General features: G+C 51.5%; 6 protein-coding genes across 6 annotated transcripts; 3 read left to right on the top strand and 3 right to left on the bottom strand.

Annotated features, from left to right (window-relative positions):
• Positions 1-716: 716 nt before the first annotated feature.
• Positions 717-2,483, top strand: PpBr36_08871 (uncharacterized protein; the record flags this gene model as incomplete). The annotated part of the gene is made up of 3 exons (XM_029895996.1): positions 717-1,149; positions 1,239-1,903; positions 1,989-2,483. 3 exons carry the CDS (start codon positions 717-719, stop codon positions 2,481-2,483), a joined length of 1,593 nt encoding a protein of 530 aa, XP_029747794.1.
• A 478-nt stretch (positions 2,484-2,961) lies between these two features.
• PpBr36_08870 (uncharacterized protein) lies at positions 2,962-3,520 on the bottom strand (the record flags this gene model as incomplete). The annotated part of the gene is made up of 3 exons (XM_029895995.1): positions 2,962-3,016; positions 3,101-3,211; positions 3,303-3,520. The coding sequence occupies 3 exons, from the start codon at positions 3,518-3,520 to the stop codon at positions 2,962-2,964; spliced, it is 384 nt and encodes a 127-aa protein (XP_029747795.1).
• A 3,007-nt stretch (positions 3,521-6,527) lies between these two features.
• Positions 6,528-7,354, bottom strand: PpBr36_08869 (uncharacterized protein; the record flags this gene model as incomplete). Its single annotated transcript, XM_029895994.1, has 2 exons — positions 6,528-6,784; positions 7,048-7,354. The coding sequence occupies 2 exons, from the start codon at positions 7,352-7,354 to the stop codon at positions 6,528-6,530; spliced, it is 564 nt and encodes a 187-aa protein (XP_029747664.1).
• Positions 7,355-8,668: 1,314 nt separating this feature from the next.
• PpBr36_08868 (uncharacterized protein) lies at positions 8,669-11,530 on the bottom strand (the record flags this gene model as incomplete). Its single annotated transcript, XM_029895993.1, has 1 exon — positions 8,669-11,530. The coding sequence occupies one exon, from the start codon at positions 11,528-11,530 to the stop codon at positions 8,669-8,671; it is 2,862 nt and encodes a 953-aa protein (XP_029747663.1).
• A 2,905-nt stretch (positions 11,531-14,435) lies between these two features.
• On the top strand, positions 14,436-16,381 carry PpBr36_08867 (uncharacterized protein; the record flags this gene model as incomplete). Its single annotated transcript, XM_029895992.1, has 2 exons — positions 14,436-15,827; positions 15,953-16,381. 2 exons carry the CDS (start codon positions 14,436-14,438, stop codon positions 16,379-16,381), a joined length of 1,821 nt encoding a protein of 606 aa, XP_029747658.1.
• A 5,434-nt stretch (positions 16,382-21,815) lies between these two features.
• On the top strand, positions 21,816-23,943 carry PpBr36_08866 (uncharacterized protein; the record flags this gene model as incomplete). Its single annotated transcript, XM_029895991.1, has 5 exons — positions 21,816-22,044; positions 22,135-22,190; positions 22,298-22,920; positions 22,998-23,550; positions 23,671-23,943. The coding sequence occupies 5 exons, from the start codon at positions 21,816-21,818 to the stop codon at positions 23,941-23,943; spliced, it is 1,734 nt and encodes a 577-aa protein (XP_029747657.1).
• Between the last annotated feature and the right edge of the window lie 55 nt (positions 23,944-23,998).

Genomic DNA, 23,998 nt, shown 5'->3' with positions numbered 1-23,998 from the left:
TATACTTTGTAGACGCCTGCAACGTTGATCTTCGTACCCCAGTTTGACTGTTGTCCCGGAACGTCGCCGGGTTTTTATAGGAAAGCATTGTAGAGGCCGGGCTGGCGTCATACCCATCTTGGCCGGACCATCCTGCACCAATTATCGCTCCCATTGCCATCGGAGGTATTATGGTTGGTCGGGTTTTCAGTGCAAATTTTCAGTGCAAATTTTCAGTGCAAATTTTCAGTGCAAATCAAGGAATTGAGGCAATCGAATGTCAGCAGGAGATGCATCCAAATCAGCTTATCGCCGAACGCCCGATGCATCTGGCAAGGGTTAGGGTAAGCACTTTTTTTTTATTCAAAAAGAGTGGGCCTGTCTGTTTCGAAAAGACCCTTCGGCAGTCGGCTTGTTCAGTCGGTCAAGGGGGGCAATGGCATGATGGCATGGCACCGTTGGCTTGGCGGTGGAGGCCAGCTTGGGCCGATGTCGCGATCATAGCCTCACAGCCAAAACATAGCACGTGCTACCTGCAAACTCAAAATGGTGACGTTTCGCAACGCCTCCGTTGGACGCGGCCGGTGCGACGGTTGATTGTTGGCGTGTCACCGGATGCATCCATTGATTGGTGCTGCATTCTCGCGCTTGTGATTCCTTTCCTTTCGCTTCTTTTTTATTCTCGGCTTTTTTTTGTCCCAACCTCTTTTGTTTTTAAACTTTCTTCTCTTTTCAACATGACAACCAAACCCAATCGACCAAGAGGCTCGTCCATTGTCTACCCTGCATTGGGCATCACAGAAATGATGCCTGACTCATCAGAGAACGACGGTCGACAGCAGGCCAGCGTTGAAACGCCACTGCTTGGAGATGGAGCATCGTCGCCCAATGGCAACTACGACAGCACAGGAGGCTTTGGTGGCGCCGTTAGCCAGGAACACGACCTGGAGCTGCGGCCGGTCGCGTTTGCCCACAAGTTTGGAGCAAAGGAGGCCTTTGCCATCATTGTCTCCATCGTCATCGGCAGCGGCATCTTCACTTCGCCGGGAGCAATCGACGCCAATGTCCCGTCACCGGGCGTAGCCTTGTCGGTATGGCTGGTAGGTGGTCTGCTGGCTTGGACTGGCGCCAGCACCCTCGCTGAGCTGGGGACCGCCATTCCTGGAGAAGGTATTCTTCTAGTTCTACTCAACAGAGTTTTGTCCCAGAGATCCATGCTGACGCGTTTCTGTCATGCCATCATTCCCCATCCGCTCCAGGTGGTGTCCAGGCCTACCTGAGCTACATTTTTGGTGATCTCTTTGGTCACCTCGCCGCCTGGACCTGGATCTTTGGCGTTATGCCCGTGACCCTGGCCATTCTCTGCATCGTCTTCATCTCAAACATCCTGGCTGCTTTCAACCTGACAGAGACGCACAACAGCGACATCACAAAGATCTTTGCCTTCCTCCTAGCCACCGTGACCTGCGCAAGCACCCTTCTAGGCTCTGCGCGGATCAACAAGCTCAACTCTTTCTTCGTCATCGTCAAGCTGTTGACGGTTTGTCTAGTTGTCACTGCCGCCCTGACGGTGGTGCTACTTGTCTTGATCGATCCGAGCAAGAACGACACCGTCGGAGGCCAGGACTGGCGCGAGAGGAACTGGTTCGCCATCCGCAACTCCCCGACCACCGAGTGGGATCAGCTTGGCGCATGGGAGATGGTTGGTCGTTTTTCCGCCGCCCTGTACGCAGCGCTTTGGGGGTATTGCGGGTGGGACAAGGCTGTCTACGTGTCTCCGGACCTGCGGAACCCGTCTAAGCAGCTGCCGAGGGCTATCAACACTGCTCTACCGACCATAATCGTGTGCTTCGTGGCAGCGAACGCGGCATACTACGTTTTGCTCCCATGGATTGTTGTGCCGAGCAGCGACACCGTGGCAGTGGTAAGTAGTCACTGGGATCCTCCCTCCCTCCGGAAATGCACTGAGTCGTCAAGGTTTGGCTGCCCAGTTCACTAACAAACAGCAGGACGCATTCTCTCGGTTGCTCGGCCAGTGGGCAGGGTTTGCCTCGACAGTTCTCGTCTGCACCATAATATTAGGCTCGCTGGTCGGAAACACATTCATCACCATCAAGATGACCCTGGCAGCCGCCAACAGGGGCTACCTTCCACAGGCGTGCGGCGGGGTCGAAGGCGAAGACCCCGTCGTGGCAACGGTCATGGCACTGGTCCTGTCCGCCGTGTACATTGCCGGCGGCTCGTTCCGCTTCCTCGTCCTCTTCAACGGCCTAGCCGAGTACAGCTTCTTCTTCCTGGCGGCCATCGGCGCTCTCGTGCTGCGGAAGCGCGAGCCGGACCTGGAGAGGCCCTACAAGACTTCGATCGCGGGCCCGGTGGTGTTTGCTGTGGTCAGTGGGTTCGTCGTCGTCAGGGGCGCCATCTTTGCGCCGGTCCAGGCCGTCTGTCTGGTCGGGCTCTGGGGGATCTCGAGCGTGGTCAGACTTTATCAGACGCACCTGTGATAGCGACATTTAATATAAAAAAAAAAAAAATTCCGCTCCAGCGCGCCCCTTTTATCCTCGTCGTCTGCTCCCATCGCTGCTTTGCCTTGACGAGTATGGGAAGCCATGAAGCCTCTGTCCTGTGGTCAAACCTAGGATATGATACAGGCCTCACAATTCTTTGGGCACGATTAATACCTTTTTAGGGAAGACGATAGTGGGAAAGTCAGACTGTTCCGTGTTTAAGATCCATAAGCTAAAATCCAGCCTCCGATCAGGAGGAAATTCGTGCCGTAACCCCGAAGCGCCAGCTCCAAGTTCCAAATCCGAGTATTAGAAGTCCCATGGGAAAAAGAAAACTTTAGCCCTCCTAGGGAAAAAGGTAGAAAGAAAACGAGGAAAGCAACCAAAGCTCCAACTTTGAAACCTTCCTCTGATGGCCCCGTTAAGCTGCCTAGGCCACTGCCCCCATAGCAGATCTCTGTCCAGCCGCAGCTGCTTACCCGCTCCTGCTGTTGGCAGCGCCGTTCTTGTTGCAGATGCAGGGGTTGTCTCTGTAGCAGCGTTTGGGGGAATGGTTAGCAAATGGATTTTGCTCGACAAAACCGAGGGTGGGGGGGAAAAGTCAGGGGACATACCCGATGGTGCAGAAGCCGTTGGCCTCCTCGTCCTTGAGTTGAATCTTGCACTGCGTACGGCACGTGGTCTGGGACTCGCAGTCGATAACGCAGAGAGGGACACCACCCTTGCTGTAGAGAACCAGGGAAGAAAAAAGCCCCGCTTGTTAGCCAGCTATATCTTTCATCTTGCCAAGGTTGATGGTGAATGGGGTCTACGTACACAAGGCAGCGGTTGAGCCCGTCAGTGCTTTCCGCGCAACTTTTGCGCTGAGCATCGGAGCACAAGGTTTCGGAGACGGGGAGGAGCGGCTTCGGTGCAGGGCTCGGCGTAGCGACCGTCGGAACGGTCGGCGAAGGGGTCGGCGAAGGGCTTGCCTGTGCAGCGACAAGCGCGGGCAGGACGGCGAAGATGGCGACGGAGACGGCGGAGAACTGCATCTTGATCGTTGTTGGTTGGGTGGTTGATGTAAATGATGGTAATAACAGCGATAGATATGCTGATCTGTCTTCAAGACGAGTGAATGGATAAGTTGGGGTTGATCTGTAAATCAAAAAGAATGGAAAAAAAAAAAAAAAAAAGATTGATGAGCTGAATGAAAGGTAGGATCTGTCAGTGAATGATGATGATGATGGAAAGAAACAAAAACAGACTTGACCGTCGAGATCTCGAAGTATTTATACAATTTTTCCATCACAAAAATCTTTACAAAGTCTCACTGGCGATATCAACGCCCATACGAGGTCTTGACAGGCATTGCCTTGGAAGTCAAATTCCCCCGTTGTACGGATTTAGCAGCCGTGGGACCTGTCAGTTGCATGTCACCATGTCGACAGCTCTACAAAACGTAGATAATCTTCCTGATCTCCATCAAAATCGCTGTACATGACTCAGCCATGATTGCCAATTCTGTCCCTGACCACATATGATTACGGGGTAGTAAGCAATGGTTACTCTGGAGGTGAAGGTCTGACTCGAACTATGTTTCAACTTCAAGGTTCAATAGAATTGGTCAAGGACTTTTGCCAAAAATACTGCAAGCAGGCCACAGCCCGTGTATTTTGATACGAGCTTGATTCCTAGTATGTCTTTTTTTCTTTTTCAAAAAAAAAAAAAAAAAAAAAAAAAAAAAAAAAAACTTAAGCGAAGACGACTCTAAGCGGACTGCTCATATCTAGAGCTTGGTAATTCAAACCTATGATTATCAATGACTCTCCTTCGCCTCCAAACCTTCCGGTAGATCACTCCCCTTGAGGCTATCTTTGGAGCATTGTTGTACTAAGAAAGCCGCGAAGGTCCACTGCGTGCTGTATGCATAACATAGCCACAATATATCGCGACGGGTATATAGCTTTCACCGGCCCTTGCAAAACCGGATTTTAGAGCCCTGTTCTATGAATAATGTGATCGACTTGAACATAGTTTTTTGATGAGTAATGTGAACATGAGATGATACTTCTGCCCAGTCGTAATACAGCAAATCGGAGATTTCTTTGATTGATTGATATCCGGTAGAGTTACATAGCCCTTCTCCTAGCTTCAAAATCTGTGGCTCGGCTGAACGGACGCCATGTGAGATTGACATCTGGGTTGTATATGCCATTATGACTCTCACCAAAATTAGGTATTCTCTCTGAGGTCGTGGCAAATAGAGCAATGTGACAACTCAAACAGAGATATGATCAGTCGGCGCATATATCCAAGAAGATCACAAGAGCACGAGATCACGAGAATATAGGCTTTATTTTTTCCTATACTTGCTGATCGCAGTGGCAGGTAATAATAACCGGCTCAATGCGAGCCAAGTCTCTTCTACTGGCTTGAACAAAGAGACTAAACTTACACTGTTTTTCAACCACTATGTAGCATCTGGAGTTGTTACAAACGAGTAGCTTAGCGAGTTACTGGATTAACTCTCCAACACGCCAAGGATAATCTCAGTTTCAGGAGATCATATCTGTTATTCACTTCATCTCGGGCCACATGTTTGTTCTATGAAGCTCCTACTCAAGTGCCCGGTCACATGACTCACGAAACCTAGCTCTGTGTGCAACATAGGTGTGCTCTAATTCCGAATTTGGAGCTTGGTCCGCGAGGCGTGACTACGAGTGCACACACACACGGTTCATCTTATGACCAGGCTATTCTTTCAAAATAGACCCATGAGGGCTCATTGATGGCAACCCTAGCCAGGTCATGCTGAGGAACTGAAAGCACGATTTATACGATGACAACGATTTCATGGCCCCGTCGACGACAACAATTCATGACTGATCTTCCCCATAACCCTTGACTTGTCCGCGGGGGGCGGAAAGTTTCCAAGTCCGAGCTTACAGCTACTCGGTAAGCGGAAAATCAAACAAGACAAAAAGCCACTGTGCATTTCTCCGGGCAAGACAAATCCCCGTCCGTCGGTCTCAACTCAATTAGCGTGGAGGATAGCGCAAGATGAAAAGTGTGTAGCGATGCCATTTCAGGCGTGCCGACTTTTTACTGCGAATTTGGCGCACAATTGCTATTCTTGGCAATGATAAAAAAACAAAAAAAAAAAAAAAAAAAACAAGAAAAACTCAGCTAAAAATATGTATAGCAATATTCAAGTTGTGATACTATATGTTTTTTTTTGTTCTTTTTTCTTTTTTATAGTTTGAATTAATCCCACAGTTTGTTTCGGGTACAAAGTAGCAATAGTAAGATCGACATTAATACACCTGCGCGGACTCTCCCATCAACTGCATAAATGCAGCTCAAACTAGCCCCCACGTGGGGATGTTTTGAATGCGTCCAGCCTGATCCCCACAGATGCTGTCAAATGAGGCCCCCCCGCAGAAAACGTCCATGCGGACGATGCTTATTCCATCCCAAAACGCTGCAAAAAGAGAATCGCCTCGAAAACGGGTCCCGATCTGCGATGAGAATCCCCGATTAGTGGATGGCCGGCGGCCCAGAGTTCGATATATTAAGAAGGACCCGGATATGAATACCATTTTCAGTGTGATGCTAGCCTTGGCGAAAAAATTTAAGGTGACATGTGGGCACAAGATCGGAAACCAGTACGACGTACATTAACAAAGTTGCATAGCCTCCGACCAGGAAAGAGAAGGCCGTTTTGGAAATCCCATCCAAGAATTCTCTGTTCTGGACGCTGAAAAAAGAAAAGAAAAAGTTCTTGGGTCGGGGTGTCTGTACACATGAGCTGCGAACCCAGACATCCAAATGGTGGTCAATCAAAACCACGCAGGCAAGTTTCTTCCCGTGCGATACTGCAATCAACTGATACAGCTTTCGACAACAACAAAAAAACATAGGTCAGCAGCTAAAATATTCAAGCCATGACATATCTCATGAAAAACTCTGCAAGCTGCGCAGATCTGGCCCTTGAAGGCACCGGTATTGGTCTAAGATGACAAAAAGGAAAAAGTTCATGAACGGAAAGGAAAAAAAAAGTCACATCCTGATCGCTACATCTCCCCCGCACGCATCAACCTCGCAAGCCCGCTGCTGTTGCAGCCAAAGGTCCTTGAGCAGCGCGGCGTTCTTCTTGACCAGCCTGTCCGCGTCTTGCCGTATCTTGTTGTGGTCCGAAAATATGCGGTCCGCAAAGAAGGGCGACGTGCCGGGGGTTTGGCGCGTGAAAAACGGAGAGACCTCGATCCGTCCGCAGGATGCCGCCAGTTCAGGCGTCAGGCCGTGCGCTATGTCTGCTGTGCGAGAACCAGACGGTGGTTAGACTCGGGCGCGTCAGGGGCATGAGAATCGACGGCGCGGTTGATTGCATTTTAGAACCGGAGCTTTCTCTGATTGAAAATTTTATTTGCTTGGTCTTTTTTTTTTCTCCCTTCAATTTTTTGTTCCCGTTTTTGAAAGAAAGGTAACTTTTTTTTGTCTTTCTATTCACTCTCTTCATTATAAGAAAAAAAAAAAAAAAAAAAAAAAAAAAAAAAAAAAAAAAAAAAAAAAAACTCACCTGGTCTGCCGAGATAGATTGACAAGAGCTCATCGAGAGCCGCAAAACGACCAACATCCAACTCGGTCCCTCCCGGGCTGTCCCTCCCCCCTTCGACACCAGCGACGGCGCCGAGCCTGCCAACCACCACCTCGATCATCTCGTCGGTGAGGCCCAGGAACCTCAGGATCCCCCTGTCGTCATCGTATGCCGGGAGGTGCATCGAACTGCTGTAGCGCGCACGACCTTGGGCGTCGGTCCGGATGTTTTTCGCCAGCGTGGCATGATTTATAGACTCGAGGTGGGTGTGGTTCGTGACGTTGCACATGGCTGAGCCTCTGAGCGTTTTGCTTATGCGGCCTTTGCAAGCTTATGTTTCGGAATGGAGGACAGGCGGTAAGGTTGGAAGGATACTTGGGGAAAGATTGGCTGCCTGCGCGCATCTAGAAGAGAGAGAGAAAAAAAAAGGGGGGGATGACTCGAGGTCAAAACGTCGAAAACATATAATCGCTTGTGGTGGTGTGGGCAAGACAATTATACTTTGGTAAATCGTCGCCCTGGGACTGCCCCCATCATCTTTTCTTTTCTTTTCTTTTCTTTTCCTCTTCTTTTTTCCTCTCCTTTTTCTCTCTTGTTCCCCAGAGTAGTATTATGGAGTTTGGACCCGTTGGAATGTGTCAGGGAACTAGTCTACTAGACTAGTCACTTATCCCAGTTTTCCCGCCCCATCGTACCTTTTATTTCCCTTAGGATTTGTTGTTCGGGAATTTGCATGTTGAGGAATTTTGCCCACATTCCAACAAAACATCAGCTCAGCGGAGCCAGAGCGGCGTAGTACGTTAATCGGGGGAACAGGGAGGGCCATTTACACTGGTACGATGGTTGCTCGCCTCATTGCGGCCTATTAGATAAGAAGAGTTGTTGGTAGCTGCCCAAGTGGGGGGGCAGAAAATACGGCAAAAACCACAACTGGGCAAATTAATCATAGAAAAATCCACGGGGATTAGCAACCATTCATATTTGGCCTGATAAACCCAACGAAGGATAATATAGCAGGTAAGTATTGACTCAGCCATTTACCCTCCTCCACTTCCCGACTGAAAGCTCGGACGGAAGCATGCAGAACAGGCAATTAACCCATCTATTTATCTGCCTAGTTGTCAGGTACGTGCCTAATTAGCCCCGTTTGTTTTTGACTCAACTAAATTCGAACCCTATGGGAAACTGGCCTATCCCTGAGCCGCAGGCATCAGATTAGGGCACAGTCATTCTATAAATATGCAGAGAAGAACCAACAGCACCACCGGGCCACCCAATCACAAATCCCGCCTGGGATTGTACGACAAGTAATCCTCCGCGGCGAAGCAGGCACAAAATATGACAAAATAAAAGAGGCCAAGCCTGAAGGCAGTCTTCCCAGAATGACGGGATTTTTGCCCCCAACCCGCGACAGAACACGATTAATGTTCTCACCCGACAGCCCGGTTGATCTGATTCGCGTGCAGACTCGCTAAAACACGTTTGACAGCGTTCCTTTCATGCGGGGTCCTTTTCTCTTCCCCTTCTTGTTTTTTTTTTGTCCATGCCATATTGATCCTAGCGTACAGAGCATAAAATGTATAAAAAATATGGGGGTGGCTAATTAGCCCGCCAGCCCGGGGTGTACAATCTTGAGGAAAAAATCGTCTTCGCCGCGCACGATGCTCTCCTTGCCCTTGTTCTCAAACCACAGCGCGTCCTCGCCAAAGTACCCCAGAACCCCGCCCTTTCCGTCGCCACGTGCCGTGATCCGATAGAGCGGTCCCTTTGCATGCACCTTTTTGCGTTCCGGGATGAACTGCAGGTCGTGCGCCGCACACCAGTCTTCCACTTGCTGCCTGAAGCTTGCTGGCCCCGTCTTGGGCTGGGCGGTTGTCGCTGGCTGGGGATGATGTGCCTGCTTCGGCAGCGGGGGTTGCGCTCGTGAGGGCGGGTCCGATTTTGCTTCACGACCTGAGTCCTTGTTCGGGCGCGGGAGCTCAGCTGCTATACGATCCCCCAGGTCTAATCCCAAATCGACCATCCTCTGGCCCTTGAGAAACTCTGCAGCGATAGATGGACAGTTTCGTATTTCAGCCGGGAACACTGAATGCATCCACCACTCACACCATTCAATCACCTGTATCCAGTCGACAGAGTCCGAGACCAGCCATTGGTACAGACAATTGTGCCACTTGGGGAAAAGCTCAGCAACCATAATTTCGGCCAACGCTTCCGCAGAGATGATTTGCGACCACTCAAGAACCCCATTCAAGATGTCCATGTACGGCGCCTGGTCTGCGGGGTCAACCTCAAACTTTCTCCGCAGATAACGCGCAATACTGGGCAAAATGTGTCCCATGACTAGCGGTCGCCACTGGTCGTTCTGGCTGCTTTGCCTGAGAACATCCTTCCATGCGACCAAGCCAGGGATCACACCCTTCTCGAACTCCCATGCCTCGATCAACTGCCTGAACTTGCGCTTGACATCGGAGACCAGGCCCGAAGAGCTCTTGGGGTCGAGATGATGGGCTGGAAGGTATTGCAGCCAAGGGAAAATCCACATGTGCGGTTTGTTGTGATGCTTTCTCCTCTTCTTGGGCTCCCACTTGGCAACCGCGTCTTCGAGCTTGCGCACAATGTCTTGTTCCAGGAGTTGTTTGCGAATGAAGTCGGGGAGCACGGGCAGCCAGGTTTTCCACATGTTGAGCAGACGGTCTGTATCGTGTACATCCCAAGCACGGACTGCACGCGCTGCGTGTGGCAGCCAGATCTTGTAAATCATAGTTTCGTAAGGTGATGCGTTGGGCTTGCGGCGGTGGTGGCGAAGGGCTTCGGAAGCGAATTGTTGTTGTTTTGTTGTTTGCGATTGGGCGATACCAACAAGGTTTGATAGGTCGAGGAGGTCCTTCACTATGTTCTTTCGGTCGTCCTCTAGTGGATCCCAGAACTGCAGGACTTCAGTAAACACGGGATGCAGCGCAGCAACGGCGATGGCGCGGATTTCCTCGCCTGATGATTCCTGCCCTGCTCCTGCCATGGCTGATGAGGTCTCTTTCAGTATTGAGGTGACAAGGTCCCAGCGCCGCTGCGCGTCATCAACGGACTCATCAGCCAGAGACAAGCGGCCCAACTGTTCCACCGTTGATCGGTGTGCTGCCAGGCCTGCTTCTAATTCAGCTAGCTCCTGCATTTCTTGCTGCAGCTGCAACTCTGCATAAGCCTTGCGCTGCTGAAGGCTTTGCCATTCTTCCAATATTGCCATAAAGTCGTTCTGTGCGCGCCGTGCCAGTTTCCTCGATTCTGCCTGATCAGAAGTCTCTGGAATAGCCGACGCACCCGTTGGCGTCATCAGGCCCGATGAGGTGGTGAGCATCTTCTTACCAGGCCCGGTGAGGTCTAGAATCGGCGTGAACGCATCCGGGATATTGAGACCAGGCGCGGCCTTCTTGATCTCATCCATGGTGAGGTATTTCTGTTTGGGCCGTCTGGGCGTGCTAGTACCACTGGCGGGAGTACTAGTGCCCCCTCCTGCGTGTGCCTTCTTCTTCCTTGCGGCGTTGCGCTTCTTCTCTTCCTCGTCCGAGTCTACCACGACTTCACCGCGCATTCTGGCCTGGCGTTTCTCTTCCTGCCGTTCTGTTTCGGTCTTTTCCCTAACGACACCAAGACCTGCTCTTTGAGGTCGCAAGTTGGCCTCGATAATGACGTTGCGACCTTGCCCCTCCGCACCAAGACCAGTGCCTTCCGTGTACCCCATCTTGGCCATCATCCTCGCACCAAAGGAATTGGGGTTTGGTCCGCTGGCGGCTCCTTTTTTCCCCTTGCCGGCACGCGCGCTAGAAAAAGCGCTCGGGCGGGCGATCGGAGTCGCGGGCGCATCATTTTCGTCGTCACGCGGCTTGAGCTGCGGGATGAAGGAAGAAGTCGGCACGAAGCCTCGGCCGAGCGGCGTGTCGGCAGAAGAGGTGGACTTTTTGAAGAGGTTTCCAAACTTTTGTGAAGTTCGACTTCCAGCAGCCCAGGTGGTATCTTGTGCCACCTTTTGCGCCGCAAAGCCAAAACCTAAGCCCCCCGTTGGCGCATCATCTTCTTCCTCGTCATCCTTTTCTTCGCTTGGCCTGCCGTGCATGGAACCTAGCCCGGTGTACCGCAGTTCGTCCTCATCCTCGTCTTCGTCGTCGTCGCCGCTCTTCTTGGCATCATTCGAGGACACAAAAGCAACGCCCTTGTGACGTAACTTCTTGTGTTTCCACCGATTCCCCGGCCCGTCGTCCTCGCTCTCGGAGCCAAAGACGCCCAGCGCGGCACTTTCTTTCGCGTCGCGTCCTGTCCTCCTACGTTTCCGGGGGTTGTGGTCTGCGAACTCGTCGGCGTCGGGGTTCGCGTTTGGAATCTGGAACGCGTCGTCGTCCTCGTCTTCTTCGGAATCCGAGGATGAGTAAAGCTGAGCGGATGCCTTTAGAGTCGAGGGATCAAAAGGCATGTTTTGCACTCGATCCATTGCCACTCCTCGAGAGTGAACCGACTTTGATCAACGTGATTCGCGACGTGCTTAATGGGTGGTGGTGCAAGACTCCATCATTCTCAAAATGACGATGTTCAGATCCAGATCCATCCAAAGGGTGGATCCTAAACATGGAAACAAAGTCGCCTTATCTTATCGGCACAGCTTCTGCGTGGTACATGCCTTGTTGATTTGCTCTCTGTCTCCATACAGTATGCTCAGCCATCAGTCACGAACCCATCCAAGCCACAAGCCACATATCCAAGCCACGTAGCTCCCATTCGGCTCCAGTTCAAAGTGGGACCCTGAAGAAGGAAAAAAGGCTGCCAACGTCATATTCCCACGGTTTGATATACCTCGACACGAGTCCCCACAACCTTGCAGCTCATTATGGGTCGAAATCAAAATCCTGCCATCCACATTATTAGTCTCTATTTCATGCTGATATTTCCATTTTTATTTTTTTATTTTTTACTCATTTTTTTTTTTCGGGTCTCTATTTTTTTTGCCTCACCCACCCACCCAGCCACGTATCCATCCTCCAGCCCCTCTGTGCTAGGACTGCGATGTGCCCTGTTGGTGGAGGCTCACTTATTTTTTCAGGTCTTGGCTGCGAAAGGGCATCCACTCGCAGCTCAGACCCTGTAAACTCTTTTCCCCTTGCGAGAACCCTGCATGTGTGTTCCTGTCCCTTAATAATATCAAGTGTCAATTATTGGACCCGTGCCATCAGTGAACCCTCACGGCAACTTCAGACGTCTTGTTGCCGGTTGTTGGTCATCTGTGCGCCAAGCATTGTGCTGATGACACATTGGAGAGACGCGCTTGCGGCGGAAATTCTTCAACAAATCCAGTCACAAACCAGTTCGCGCTAAGACTCAATACACTTTCTTATTGTTTTCTCGTAAATGGAGCGACAGCCAAGGCAGCAGTGCTGCTTTAGGTCTAGCATTGCCATCATTTGCGCACCTTCATCCACTATACCCCACCCACGTTTTGTGCCGCCGGATGAATATCTTTCCCCTTTCTTGCCAAAAGTACAAGGAGCTCCTTGTTTGTGCTCCAGGTATTGGAGCATGCTTATTTTTTAGCATTTTTTTTAAAGCTACTTGGCGCTTGCAAGCTCGTCATCAATTGTCGCCCTGCCTGGCCAACCCCCTTCATTATCGGTCTCCGCGGAGACCGCATCATGTGCGGTAGTGCTTGGGCCGCAAGAGTTATTTGGACGATATACGAGGCCCAGTATACATGGCTGACAGTGGCGCATTTTCAGGGACAAAACACAAAGACAAACATAACGCTTGCGTGTGGTACCATATATTCACATACTTCGGTCGGTCGATCCCAACTGCCGGCTCATGAGAGGTCAAACCGTTCCAGCGTACCCCTGGTAATTTCTACCGTTGCATTGTGTGAGCCAAGCGTCCGGGCGTGCACAGAATTGCAACTATCACTTCCAGATATATTACGGTAGTATTATACAAAATGCCATGTTGCTTCTGAGCCTGTCTCCAGCGGCAAGTGCGCTTTATTCGCTTGAAGCCTTGGCTGACCGTTTGAGCTCTCATCATTGGCCGGGTTTTTCCCTGCAAGACGGGACCACCGGTTCAAGCTGCCGCCCGAGATCTCATGCAGTACGGAAACATTCTGCCCCATAGTCAAGGATGAAGCTGGGATCGCGCCCCGTTAGCCGCGATCTGTTCCTATACCCACATCGGCCGAAGGCTCGGGCAATAGGTGGCCCTAGCAGGCTTTTCTTTCTTTTTTCTTTTTTTTTTTTTTTTTCTGTGCTCCGCCGCCTCACCTGACCCCCGGTTCAAATACTCTTTCGGTGAAACCTCTGCACCTTTGTCGGCGGGAAATGCCGCTGCCTATACAACTACGCCGCGAGTCACGTAACCTTGTTACTGAGTCTGTTCACAACCTCGTCGGCGGGCTGCGTGGGAACATAGTGGAACTGTCTACTACCGCATGCTTGGAAAAGTATTTCGGAATGTGGGCGCCAAGGGGTCAACGTCCGATTACACACCGTATAGTTAGCATACAGTGGTTTCTTTGTTTTGTTACCTTCATTTTTCCCAAACAACGAGAAAGGCCCATATCAAATGTTAAAACTACAGAGTGCTGTAGACCCCTGGCTTGGTATCCATACGTACGTCCAGAAAGTGGGCTTCTATAGTGTGGTCAGAAGGCAGCGAGATGCCATCCATCATCTATGTGGTTTTTCTCGAATGATATCTCCCGCCGTCCAGGTTGGAAAGTAGAAAATGGCACTGCGCATGTCAGCAAGGCACGGCTATACGAAGAGTACCATTGTCAAAGGACTCGTAAACAGTCGTTTCTGGGAAGACTGACGTGATCCTTGCTGCTGTGCCGCTAGCAATCCTAGGTATGCTGTCGAAGGAGTATCAAATTTCACAGCCGCGTGAGCCGGACCATGCTGGGTCCTGACGCGGTAATTTGCGGTGGCCAGCCAGTCTGCTATACCCAAACGGGGCTCAATACATGCAGGCACAGAAAATATTGCAGCCCTGGAGCCATCAAGATCGAATATTGCCTTGGAATATTGAGAGGGGTGCGCAATCCTGTCGTGTCATAGCGCTGCCTCACAACACGACAAAGTGGTGGCCAAGCTTTCCAGGGGCTCGTCTACACATGCTTGGACATCGTGAAGGAAAAAGGCCGGCAGCACTTCCGAAGCATTAAGTCCAAGTCAAAATGTCTCGTCAAAAATCTCTATAAAAGCATCAGTTCTGCACCTCTCAGGTCGACGATCTCTTGTTGTTTGCTCATCACCAGCTCCCGGGGTTCTATCCAATACACTCACTCGCTCTTTTTCCCAGACATCTTTGGCAATATCACTCGTTTCTTTATTGCCGCAAAGATGAAGTCCTTCGTTCGGTCACTCGTTCACCTTGCTCTGGGCGCAACTGCCCTCGCTACGCCTCTGAAGCCCGTCTCGGTTTCGCCTCGGCACTATTCGCACTCGCTCTCTCCCCCGCTCTCTCCCTCGCTCTCTCCTCGTCAGGAGTGCCAGAACGGCCCCAACTCGAGGAACTGCTGGGGGAAATACTCGATAGACACCGACTTCTACAAAGTCGTCCCTGACACCGGAGTCACCCGGGAGTACTGGATCTCCATCGAGGAGAAAGAGGACTGCAACTTTGATGGCTACAAGCGCTACTGCCAGGTCATCAACGGCACCTCCCCTGGCCCCCTCATCAGCGCCGACTGGGGTGACCACCTCGTCATTCATGTGACCAACAACATGAAGAACAACGGCACGTCCATCCACTGGCACGGCATCCACCAGCGCCAGAGCGTCGAGTACGATGGCGTCCCTGGTGTTACCCAGTGCCCCATCGCCCCTGGCAAGTCCCTGACCTACAAGTTCCGCGCCACCCAGTATGGAAGCACGTGGTACCACTCGCACTTTACCCTGCAAGCCGCCGATGGTGTCGTCGGACCCCTGATCATCTACGGACCGGCTACCGCCAACTATGACAACGACATGGGTCTCCTCTTCCTGAGCGACTGGATGCACAAGTCTGCCTTTGAGGGCTGGGCCACATCTGCCAGCAAGGGTGGTCCCCCAGCTCCCGAGAACACTCTGATCAACGGCACCAACACCTTCAACTGCGCTAACAGCACGGACGTCAACTGTGTCGGCGGCGGCAAGAAGTTTGAGATGGTCTTTGAGCCCGGCAAGAAGCACCTGATCCGCCTCGTCAACGTTGCTGTCGATGCCCACTTTGAGTTCTCCATCGACGGCCACGAGCTCACCGTCATTGGCGTCGACCTGGTCCCCATCAAGCCGTACAAGACCAAGACCGTGCAGGTTTCCATCGCTCAGCGCTACGACATCATCGTCGAGGCCAACGCCACCCCCGGCAACTACTGGCTTCGCTCCGGCGCCGACTGCTCGCCCGCCACCGACCCCACCGCCTGGCGCAACGCCTCCACCGCCATTGTCCGCTACGACGCCAGCAGCACCGAGGACCCGACTTCGACTTTGGACGTCGAGCGCAGCGGACGTTGTGGCGACGAGGATGCCTCTCTCCTCGTCCCTCACCTGGAGCTCAACGTCGGCGAGATCGCCGGCATGACCACCCAGACCCTGGGCTTCAGCGCCACCGGCGACGGTAACGGCCACAACTGGTTCATGTGGACTCTGAACAGCAGCTCTCTCGTCCTCGACTGGGCCCAGCCTATCCTGAAGAAGATCATTGACCGCGAGCCCGTCTTCCCGACCCCGTACAACGTTGTCAGAGCTGAGGTTAGTTCATTCCCCCTTGTTCAATCCCACTCTAAAGCTTTTTGAGCCCCTGTCCCCTCCCCTTTGGAAGAGTTTAAAAAAAAAAACAAAAAAACAGACTAACCAGGAACACCTCCCAAATACAGAAGTCCACCGCCGCCACCGCCAACACCACCCAGTGGTTCGGCCTCGTCATTGACAGCAGCTCCCTGGGCATCCGCATCGACCACCCCATCCACGTGCACGGACACGACTTCTGGATCCTCTCGCAGAATTCCACCCCTTACACCAACACGACGACGCTCAACACCATCAACCCGATCCGCCGCGACACTGCCACCCTCCCCGCGGGCGGCCACCTCGCCCTCGCCTTTGAGCTCGACAACCCGGGCTCCTGGATCGTCCACTGCCACATCGCCTGGCACGCGTCGCAGGGCCTCTCGATGAACTTTGTCGAGAGCCAGGGTTCCATCGCCCTCGGCATGGCCGACGAGAACATTTTCAACCAGACCTGCAGCGACTGGAGCGCCGTCAAGGACTCCATGCCCTTCCACCAAGACGACTCTGGTATCTAAATTGAGGTGGCGCGCAGGGGGGGTGGATGCATTCCAGCATGATACCCCCTTTGTTTTTTTGTTCTCCTCATTCATACGATGAGGTGTTTTTTTTTCTTCTTTCAAAACCCTCTTCGACTTGCGCATTCTCTAACAGTATTGTTTCTTTGCCTCTTATGGTTTCTACGAAGATGTTTACGGCTGGTGTTTTCCCGGTCGTCCAGGTGTAGAGGCGCCATGTACCCTGACCCATGAGCTCTCTCCGCATCCTGGATGTCCATTCTCCTTTGTTCAACTATTTGATCCTTTTTGTATCTAACCTTCTTGACATGGTCACATGATGACATTTGATGATCGATTTTGAATAAATGATTTGGCTTTTTTGCGCACTCTACAGTTCCTGATGATGTCCTTGCTCGTTTAAAGTGGTGTTTGTCAGAGTTTGGGATACTTCTCCACCCTTGTGCAGGCAACTTTGCGCTTTCCCAAATACTGGAAATTGGCTCAACCCACCACGCCGGGTAGGTTGAGTGCGCTCGCCCCTCCAGCCGTGTCATTGGATTGCAAGTTTGCATTCTCCGCGGGGTCCCTGAGCATCGGGTTCAACTAAAGCCCATTGCATTAAAGAGAGTTGGGGGGGTTTTCCCTGTTGAGCTAATTTAAAGTGACACCCGAGGAAGCATAAAACTACTAGATCTCAAAATACGACGTAGCAGCGGCGAAAAGGAGCCGAAAAAGGAGTCGAAAAGAAGTCACCATGCCATTGAATGGTACCAATTCAAACCCGAGTCGATGGGTACTCCGGCTACAGCCGTCCAGCTATTGCTTCGAAGGACACAAAAGGTATCAGGGGGGAACAAATGAAAAAGGGAAAAAAATAAAGCCGACAAATATAACTGATCTTTGCATGACTAAAGATCAGAAACGAGAGTAATCCAGCTCCTTAAGAGTCGACATGGAAGCCCATCCAGCCAGCCCTTCAGCAGCAAACATCAGAAGGAGTAGGTATCCAAAAGCTTCTGGCCAATGTTGGAAGGATGGGACCCATGAATGTGTTGAGGACATTGCGCCCAAAACTAATGCTCGCCATCTGCCACCCCGTGCCCAGGCCTTCCCTCAGTCCCACTCAAGCCGCGCTATTCACAGCCAAAGACAGGACTGCTCATAGAGCGTCGACCACCTGTCCAGCCGGTGGGTCTGGTTGTTCCTCAGCCACGAGACCGGATCTCTGCTCTGCAGCCTGCCTGCCGGCCCGATCCTCTCCCAGATGCGCTGGGGGAGCCGTGCCTGGTGCGGTCGGCGATGATGCATGGCCATTGGCTACGGCTCGTCGTTTGCACGAGGCGGAGATGTTTTTTTTTTTTTTTTTTTTTTTTTTTTTTTTGTTTTTTTTCAGTCTCAGGCCACAGTGAGTGTTGGGAGGGCGTTTTTTTGGGTGGTTTGGCCGTGTGACGATCAGGGCTTCAGTTCCTGCACGGTCCAGTCGTTTGGGTAGGGGAGTGGAGAGCGCTTCTCGACTTTTCGGCCAGGGGAATGGATGCGCGGGATGTGCACTTAGAGCGGTTGAGGTTGTTGTGTGGAATGACAGTATCTACTTGCAATCTGTGACTAGACCAGCTCAAGCGATCAGTGTTCTTGGTGCATGGAAACTCAAGAAAGGCCCCATGGCTTGCGTATTAAGCAATACTATTTTATGCCGACTGAATGATATCAACTTGATATACGCTGTATCTGACCCCTTTGATTGTCTTGAAGACATCTCTGGCCGCTTGCTGGAGTCTGGGAAGGTGCATGCACCGTCTGGCTGTGACAAACACCTGATTCTTCCATGCACCTACCAAAGGCGTACAAAGACATGACGGTATGCAAGTTCTCTGGCTGTTTGTATGTATTCTTTGAGTAGCCAAGACAACAGTCTATCGACAACAAACATGTGGAGAAATGTCTGGGGCGGGACGATGCGGTCTTGGCGGGGAGATATCTTGGTTGTTAACTCAAACCAGCAGCTGATGGGCATCTCGGTCCATTGTGCATAGTCGTATGGCGGGCCGTCGGTAAATTGGTGTCAAGTAGACAACAAGCATACACCATTTTGTACACTGTTGCGGCCTCCACAACTGCAAATGTACCTCTGGAAGCCGAAACTGAAGGAACCTGCTCCCCAAAGCCGCCAAGACCTGTCTGCAACTCTCTACTCTGTAGAAAGACGTCAAACCCAGGAAAAGAGAAGAGGTTCTGGCATATTCGCTACAACGAATCACTGGGTCGTTTTTGCTGGCTTGGGCCTTTTGTTGCAAATTTTGCTGAAAATGCACAAAGTGACATTCTGGGCAGGTCAAGATGATAAACGAAAAAAAAAAAAAAAAAAAAAACGAAAAAAAAAGTCTAAAGAAGTGCCAAGAATGGACACAAACCTAAGCCCAAGCAAGCACAGGATGCCAAGAACGCCGAGTGAACATAGTTGGAAGCATAGATAACAAAATCAGAAACTAAATGGGGTCCAGACTGATACGGCGGAACTTTAGCAACTTTTTTTTTCTTTTTTTTCTTGTTGCTAGCGCCTCCGGGGCTGAAGTGCGGGGAGGCGGGACGGGGAACATCTCGGAAAGCCGTGTGCAAGTTGGAGAAAAAAAAACAGAAAAAAAAAAAAAAAGCAATGACGTCCGTCTGACAGGCCGAACACTGTGGCGTCGCCGTGTTGTGGCTGCGGAGCATAAGCCGTCGCAAACCAACAGCCAACCAATCAATTGATCAAACATCAGCAGTGCATCTGAAGGGGAAAGGAGAAGGGCAGAAGGAAGCAAAGAGCCGAAGACGCGATGGGCCGAATGCGTAATACGGACTTTTCATACCGGGCTGAATAGATACTCTTTTTTTTTGTTGTTGTTGTCTCTCTCTTCGCTGGGCGTCCGAATGCCACACGTGACATTTAGTGGCAAAGCAAGGGGAATGGTAGTTAGTTGGCTGCGAACTAGGCAATTAATTGGGCAGACAAAAGAACTGCGTCCTTGGGTAAGGCAAGGTCAGCTACCCAAGGTGTGTTTGGCAAGACAACAGACAAACGTTGGCAGAGAAAAATCCCGCTGAAGAGATCGGCAGAGAGGGCGTGTATAGTGTCGTCATGTATGTGACCGTTGTGTGCTACAAAGCGGCGCAATGTTTGAACTGGGTGAGCTGAGACAAAGCACTCCACGTTTTGTAACTCCCGGTGTTGTGCACGATTACCAACAGCTTGGATTTTGGGGTGGTGTATTGAGAAAGAAACAGAAAGAAAAAAAAAAAGATGGGAAAACGATACAGGAGAACATAATTCCATAATGTTTCGCGTCTTTGCAGAAATGACGCGTCATTTCGACTTGTTATCTGGCGACATTTACTCACATCTATCTTGAGCATTATTCAATCAATCCCTTTGGAAGGGGTGGAGTGTTGGGATAAGGGTAGCATCACAACATGGACCAATTACGGTGACACCGACCAAAAGGAGAAATAAATTCCAAGCTTTTCAGAAATAGGCAGCTCGCAAAGGGGTGGGCTTGGTGGGTCACTGGAAAGCGGTTCGGTGGAATCTGGGAACATGCCTGTATGCAGATAACGCTCCAGGCTGCGATAGAGTGCAGGACGGGCTCATCGGGGCTGTGAAGAAGAAAGTAGATAATGAACCTTTTGGATAGCATGCATTTCCGACTTAGCGTGTATGGAGTTCCTTTAGCAATTTATTATTTGCGGGGTGAAGGAATTGGGTCTTGGCGGGGATGAGCTTGAGAAGCGGTCTTGCTGACTCGTGACTAAATGATACGGAACACGGAGTCGCTTCTCTCTTTTGATACCTTTTGTTGCTTCGCCGCAAGGTGATGTGCCGGGCCAAGATTGTGCGCGTGCCATATTCTGCCGTCGGCTTTGGCATATTCAGTGGGGAAACAATTTTTTTTTTTTTTTTTTTTTTTTTCCTTCAGCTTTCACGTCACAGCCAAGACGGCAAATCCTCAAGTCCAAGAGATCTCATCTGGCCAAGAGCTGCGGCTCAGACGGAGGAAGAGGACAAGCGATCAGCTTCCATACTTGGCAGACGGGAGGGAACAACCCCCCTGCAAGCGACCCCCTCATGCCCTTATCCAATGATTATGATGGCGAATTTCTAGACCAATTTCAACTGGTGGGGAAGGAAAGCGAGAGGGGCGGAACAGAAGAGAGAGAGAGAAAAAAAAAAAGGGACAATAGCAAGAGTAAGCACACCGAAAAAAAAAAGGGCCAAAGCCACAAAACATAAATTTCGCATCTTCTTCGTACGTCTCACCCAAACAATTGTGCGGGGGCAGGGTCACAGCTGTCCATGCCACGGTGATGAGATGGGAAAAGCGCCAAATACACATGGCTTGGCCTCGGGGATGAATGGCGACCTGTTGGTCGAGGATGAATGGGAAAGATGGGATCAAAGTAGCGTCGGGAGGTTAATGCAAGAGCCCGGCGTACTTTAACCTCTTGACAAGGTTAGACACACTGGCGCGGCGGATTTGCCTACTGCTTAGCACGTACTCTATTTTTCTTTTTTTTTTCTTTTTTTTTTCCCTTTTCTGCATGGCCAACGAGTGACAACTCGAGTCCTGCGTCAAATCAGACTCGTCTAGCGCCCACAGACATGGATGCGGACTGACCCCAGCGTATGCAAACTAAGAATCAAGAATCTAGAATCTACCCATCTTTTTTCTTGCAAACCAACCAACCAACCAACCGACCAATGCCCCCAACTGTCTCTGAAATCTATCACGCGATTATCAGCCGCTACCAATTGGGCAGGCAGGCAGTGTACGTAGTAAATCGTCAAATCAATGCAGTGGACCCCGGTTAGTTGGGCCACACTAACCGGGTGCAATCTACATCCAGTACTGTAATCTACCCAGTGGTAGAGCAGACGGCTATCTATACCAGTCATCCTTGACTTGCACCCCTCCTCGGCCTCACTCCGGCTGTAGCAGGCATCAAGTCATGTTGCCCCGCCGCCTGCTATCTCTCGCGTGGGAGCTGGAGAGATTCCCCAGGTTAAACCGTCAACTTGGTTCATCCATTACATAAAGGAAACTCTACCCCGTGTTTTCCTCCCGCCTTTCCAACTGTCGCTCACCCTCTTTCCCTGTCAACGCCTTCCCTACTCCTTGTGCCTTGTGCATATAATCCGGGCGCGACTTACCTCTTTTTCTTTCTTTTTTTTTGGGGAGCCCTACTGCTGGGTTAAGCTTGGTCCTTATTTTACTATTTGGACCCCTTCCTATTTAATTTGCACTCCATCCACTCCTTTTGCCTTTCCGGCCCCCAATCCTTCTCTTGTTATTCGCCATCCTTGAATACATCTAGCAAAAGAGATTCTACAGACTTATCTAGGAAACATCTACTTCAGCAAGTTAAATTACCTACCTTAGATTTAAGCAACAAACTTCCCCAACAACAGCACAAGAGAATGGACAAGACGGAACTGGGCGCCGCCGGCGTCCACCCGGTCGCTTCCAATGCGGCCGGCAGCCAAGAGAAGGTGGCTATCCAAGACGGCAACAGGCGCGAGGAAGACTGGTACACCCGAAATGGCCTCAACCTCAAGTCCTTCCAGCGGCGCGACGAGGATAGCAGCACTGGCACCGCCGAGTTGGACCGCTCCATGAAAGGTCGCCACCTGCACATGATTGCCATAGGTTAGTCGGCCTTTTGATATTGTGGCCAGGCCACAAGCTCTAAACGACCGGGGAGGTTTGCTGACTTTTTCTTTTGGTCAATCGCATAAGGTGGTTCTATCGGTGCCGGTTTCTTTGTTGGTTCCGGAGGTGCACTCGGCAGTGGTGTAAGTTTCTTTTCACCCCGGCGGCACTAGACCGACGGTTGCGCAACCCGGATCGACCATTCTCCCTTTAGCGCCAAAACAAAACTAACACCTTATGTCCACTACAGGGCCCTGGATCTCTTCTCATCAACTTCCTCATCATCGGTGTCATGATGTTCAACGTCGTCTATGCCCTTGGTGAACTCTCCATCATGTACCCTGTTTCCGGCGGTTTCTACACGTACTCTACTCGCTTCATCGACCCGTCGTGGGGTTTCGCCATGGGTTGGAACTACGTTTTCCAGTGGGCAATCGTCCTGCCTCTGGAACTGACAGTCTGCGGTATCACCATTTCCTACTGGAACGAAAGCATCAGCGTGGGCGTGTGGATAACGGTGTTCTGGGTCGCGATCCTCATCATCAACATCTTCGGAACGCTTGGTTACGCCGAGGAGGAATTCGCATCGTCCGTGTTCAAGCTGCTCGCCACCTGCATCTTCCTCGTCATCGCCTTCGTTCTCGTCCTCGGCGGTGGTCCCAAGGACGGTCGCTACAACGAATACTGGGGTGCCCGTCTCTGGGTTGACCCTGGCCCGTTCCAGAACGGCTTCCGCGGCTTCTGTAGCGTGTTTGTCACGGCGGCTTTTGCTTTCAGCGGAACAGAACTGGTTGGTTTGGCCGCTGCCGAGGCGCGCAACCCGGTCAAGGAGATGCCTGGTGCTATCAAGCAGGTCTTCTGGCGTATCACACTGTGAGCAATGGGAACCTCGGCTCTGCCGCAACAAACGCCTTACGGGTTACAAGCATTTCAAGCTAACAAGATTGCAGCTTTTACATCCTGGGTCTCTTCTTCGTCGGTCTCCTCATCGACGCTCGCGACACGGCGCTTCTCGGATCCTCATCCCACGACGTGCACGCCTCGCCCTTTGTCCTCGTGGGCAAGTACGCCGGCCTCCATGGATTCGACCACTTTATGAACATCACCATCCTCGTCTCGGTTCTTTCCATCGGCGTATCGGCCGTCTACGGCGGCTCCCGTACCCTCACGGCCCTTTCTCAGCAGGGCTACGCCCCCAAGATCTTCTCCTACATCGACCGCTCCGGCCGTCCCCTCTACTCGGTAGGAATCATTATCGCCTTTGGCCTGCTCGCCTACGTCAACCTTAACGCGCAGGGCGAGGTTGTGTTCAACTGGCTTCTTTCCCTGTCCTCGCTGGCTGCTCTGTTCACCTGGGGCTCGATCTGCCTTGCGCACATCCGGTTCCGCAAGGCCTGGGCCCACAACGGGCACACCACCGACGAGATCCCCTTCAAGGCCATTGGCGGCGTCTGGGGCTCGTACCTCGGATTGACGCTTAACATTCTCGTCCTTGCAGCTCAGGTACGCCTTTTTTTTTCTTTTTTTTTTTTTTTTGGTTCTCAAAAATCTCTGGCGAATCCCCTGCTATTTCGCATCCCAAGATCAAAAAAGCTAACCGAGACTCCCTTCTCCACCACATAGACCTTTGCCGCCATTGCCCCTCCCCCCAAGGCCGGCCAGGAGCCCACGCTCAACGACGCCGAGGGCTTCTTCAGCGCTATGCTCGCTCTCCCCATCGTCATCCTGTTCTGGATCATTGGCTACCTGTGGAAGCGTGAGGGCTGGCTCAAGACGGAGCAGATCGACGTCGACTCGGGCCGCCGTGAGCTGCCGTGGGATGAGATCAACGCTTACCGTGCCGAGCTCGCGGCCATGCCGGCGTGGAAGCGCATCATTCACACTGTTTTCGTCTAAGATTCCCCGTTTAAAATTCCGGGGTAGTTGAGGATGAAAATGGTGTGTGTGTGTG

Source organism: Pyricularia pennisetigena, chromosome 5, assembly GCF_004337985.1.
Source record: "Pyricularia pennisetigena strain Br36 chromosome 5, whole genome shotgun sequence".
NCBI classification, from domain to species: domain Eukaryota; kingdom Fungi; phylum Ascomycota; class Sordariomycetes; order Magnaporthales; family Pyriculariaceae; genus Pyricularia; species Pyricularia pennisetigena.
This window is presented reverse-complemented; position numbering and strand designations above follow the sequence as displayed.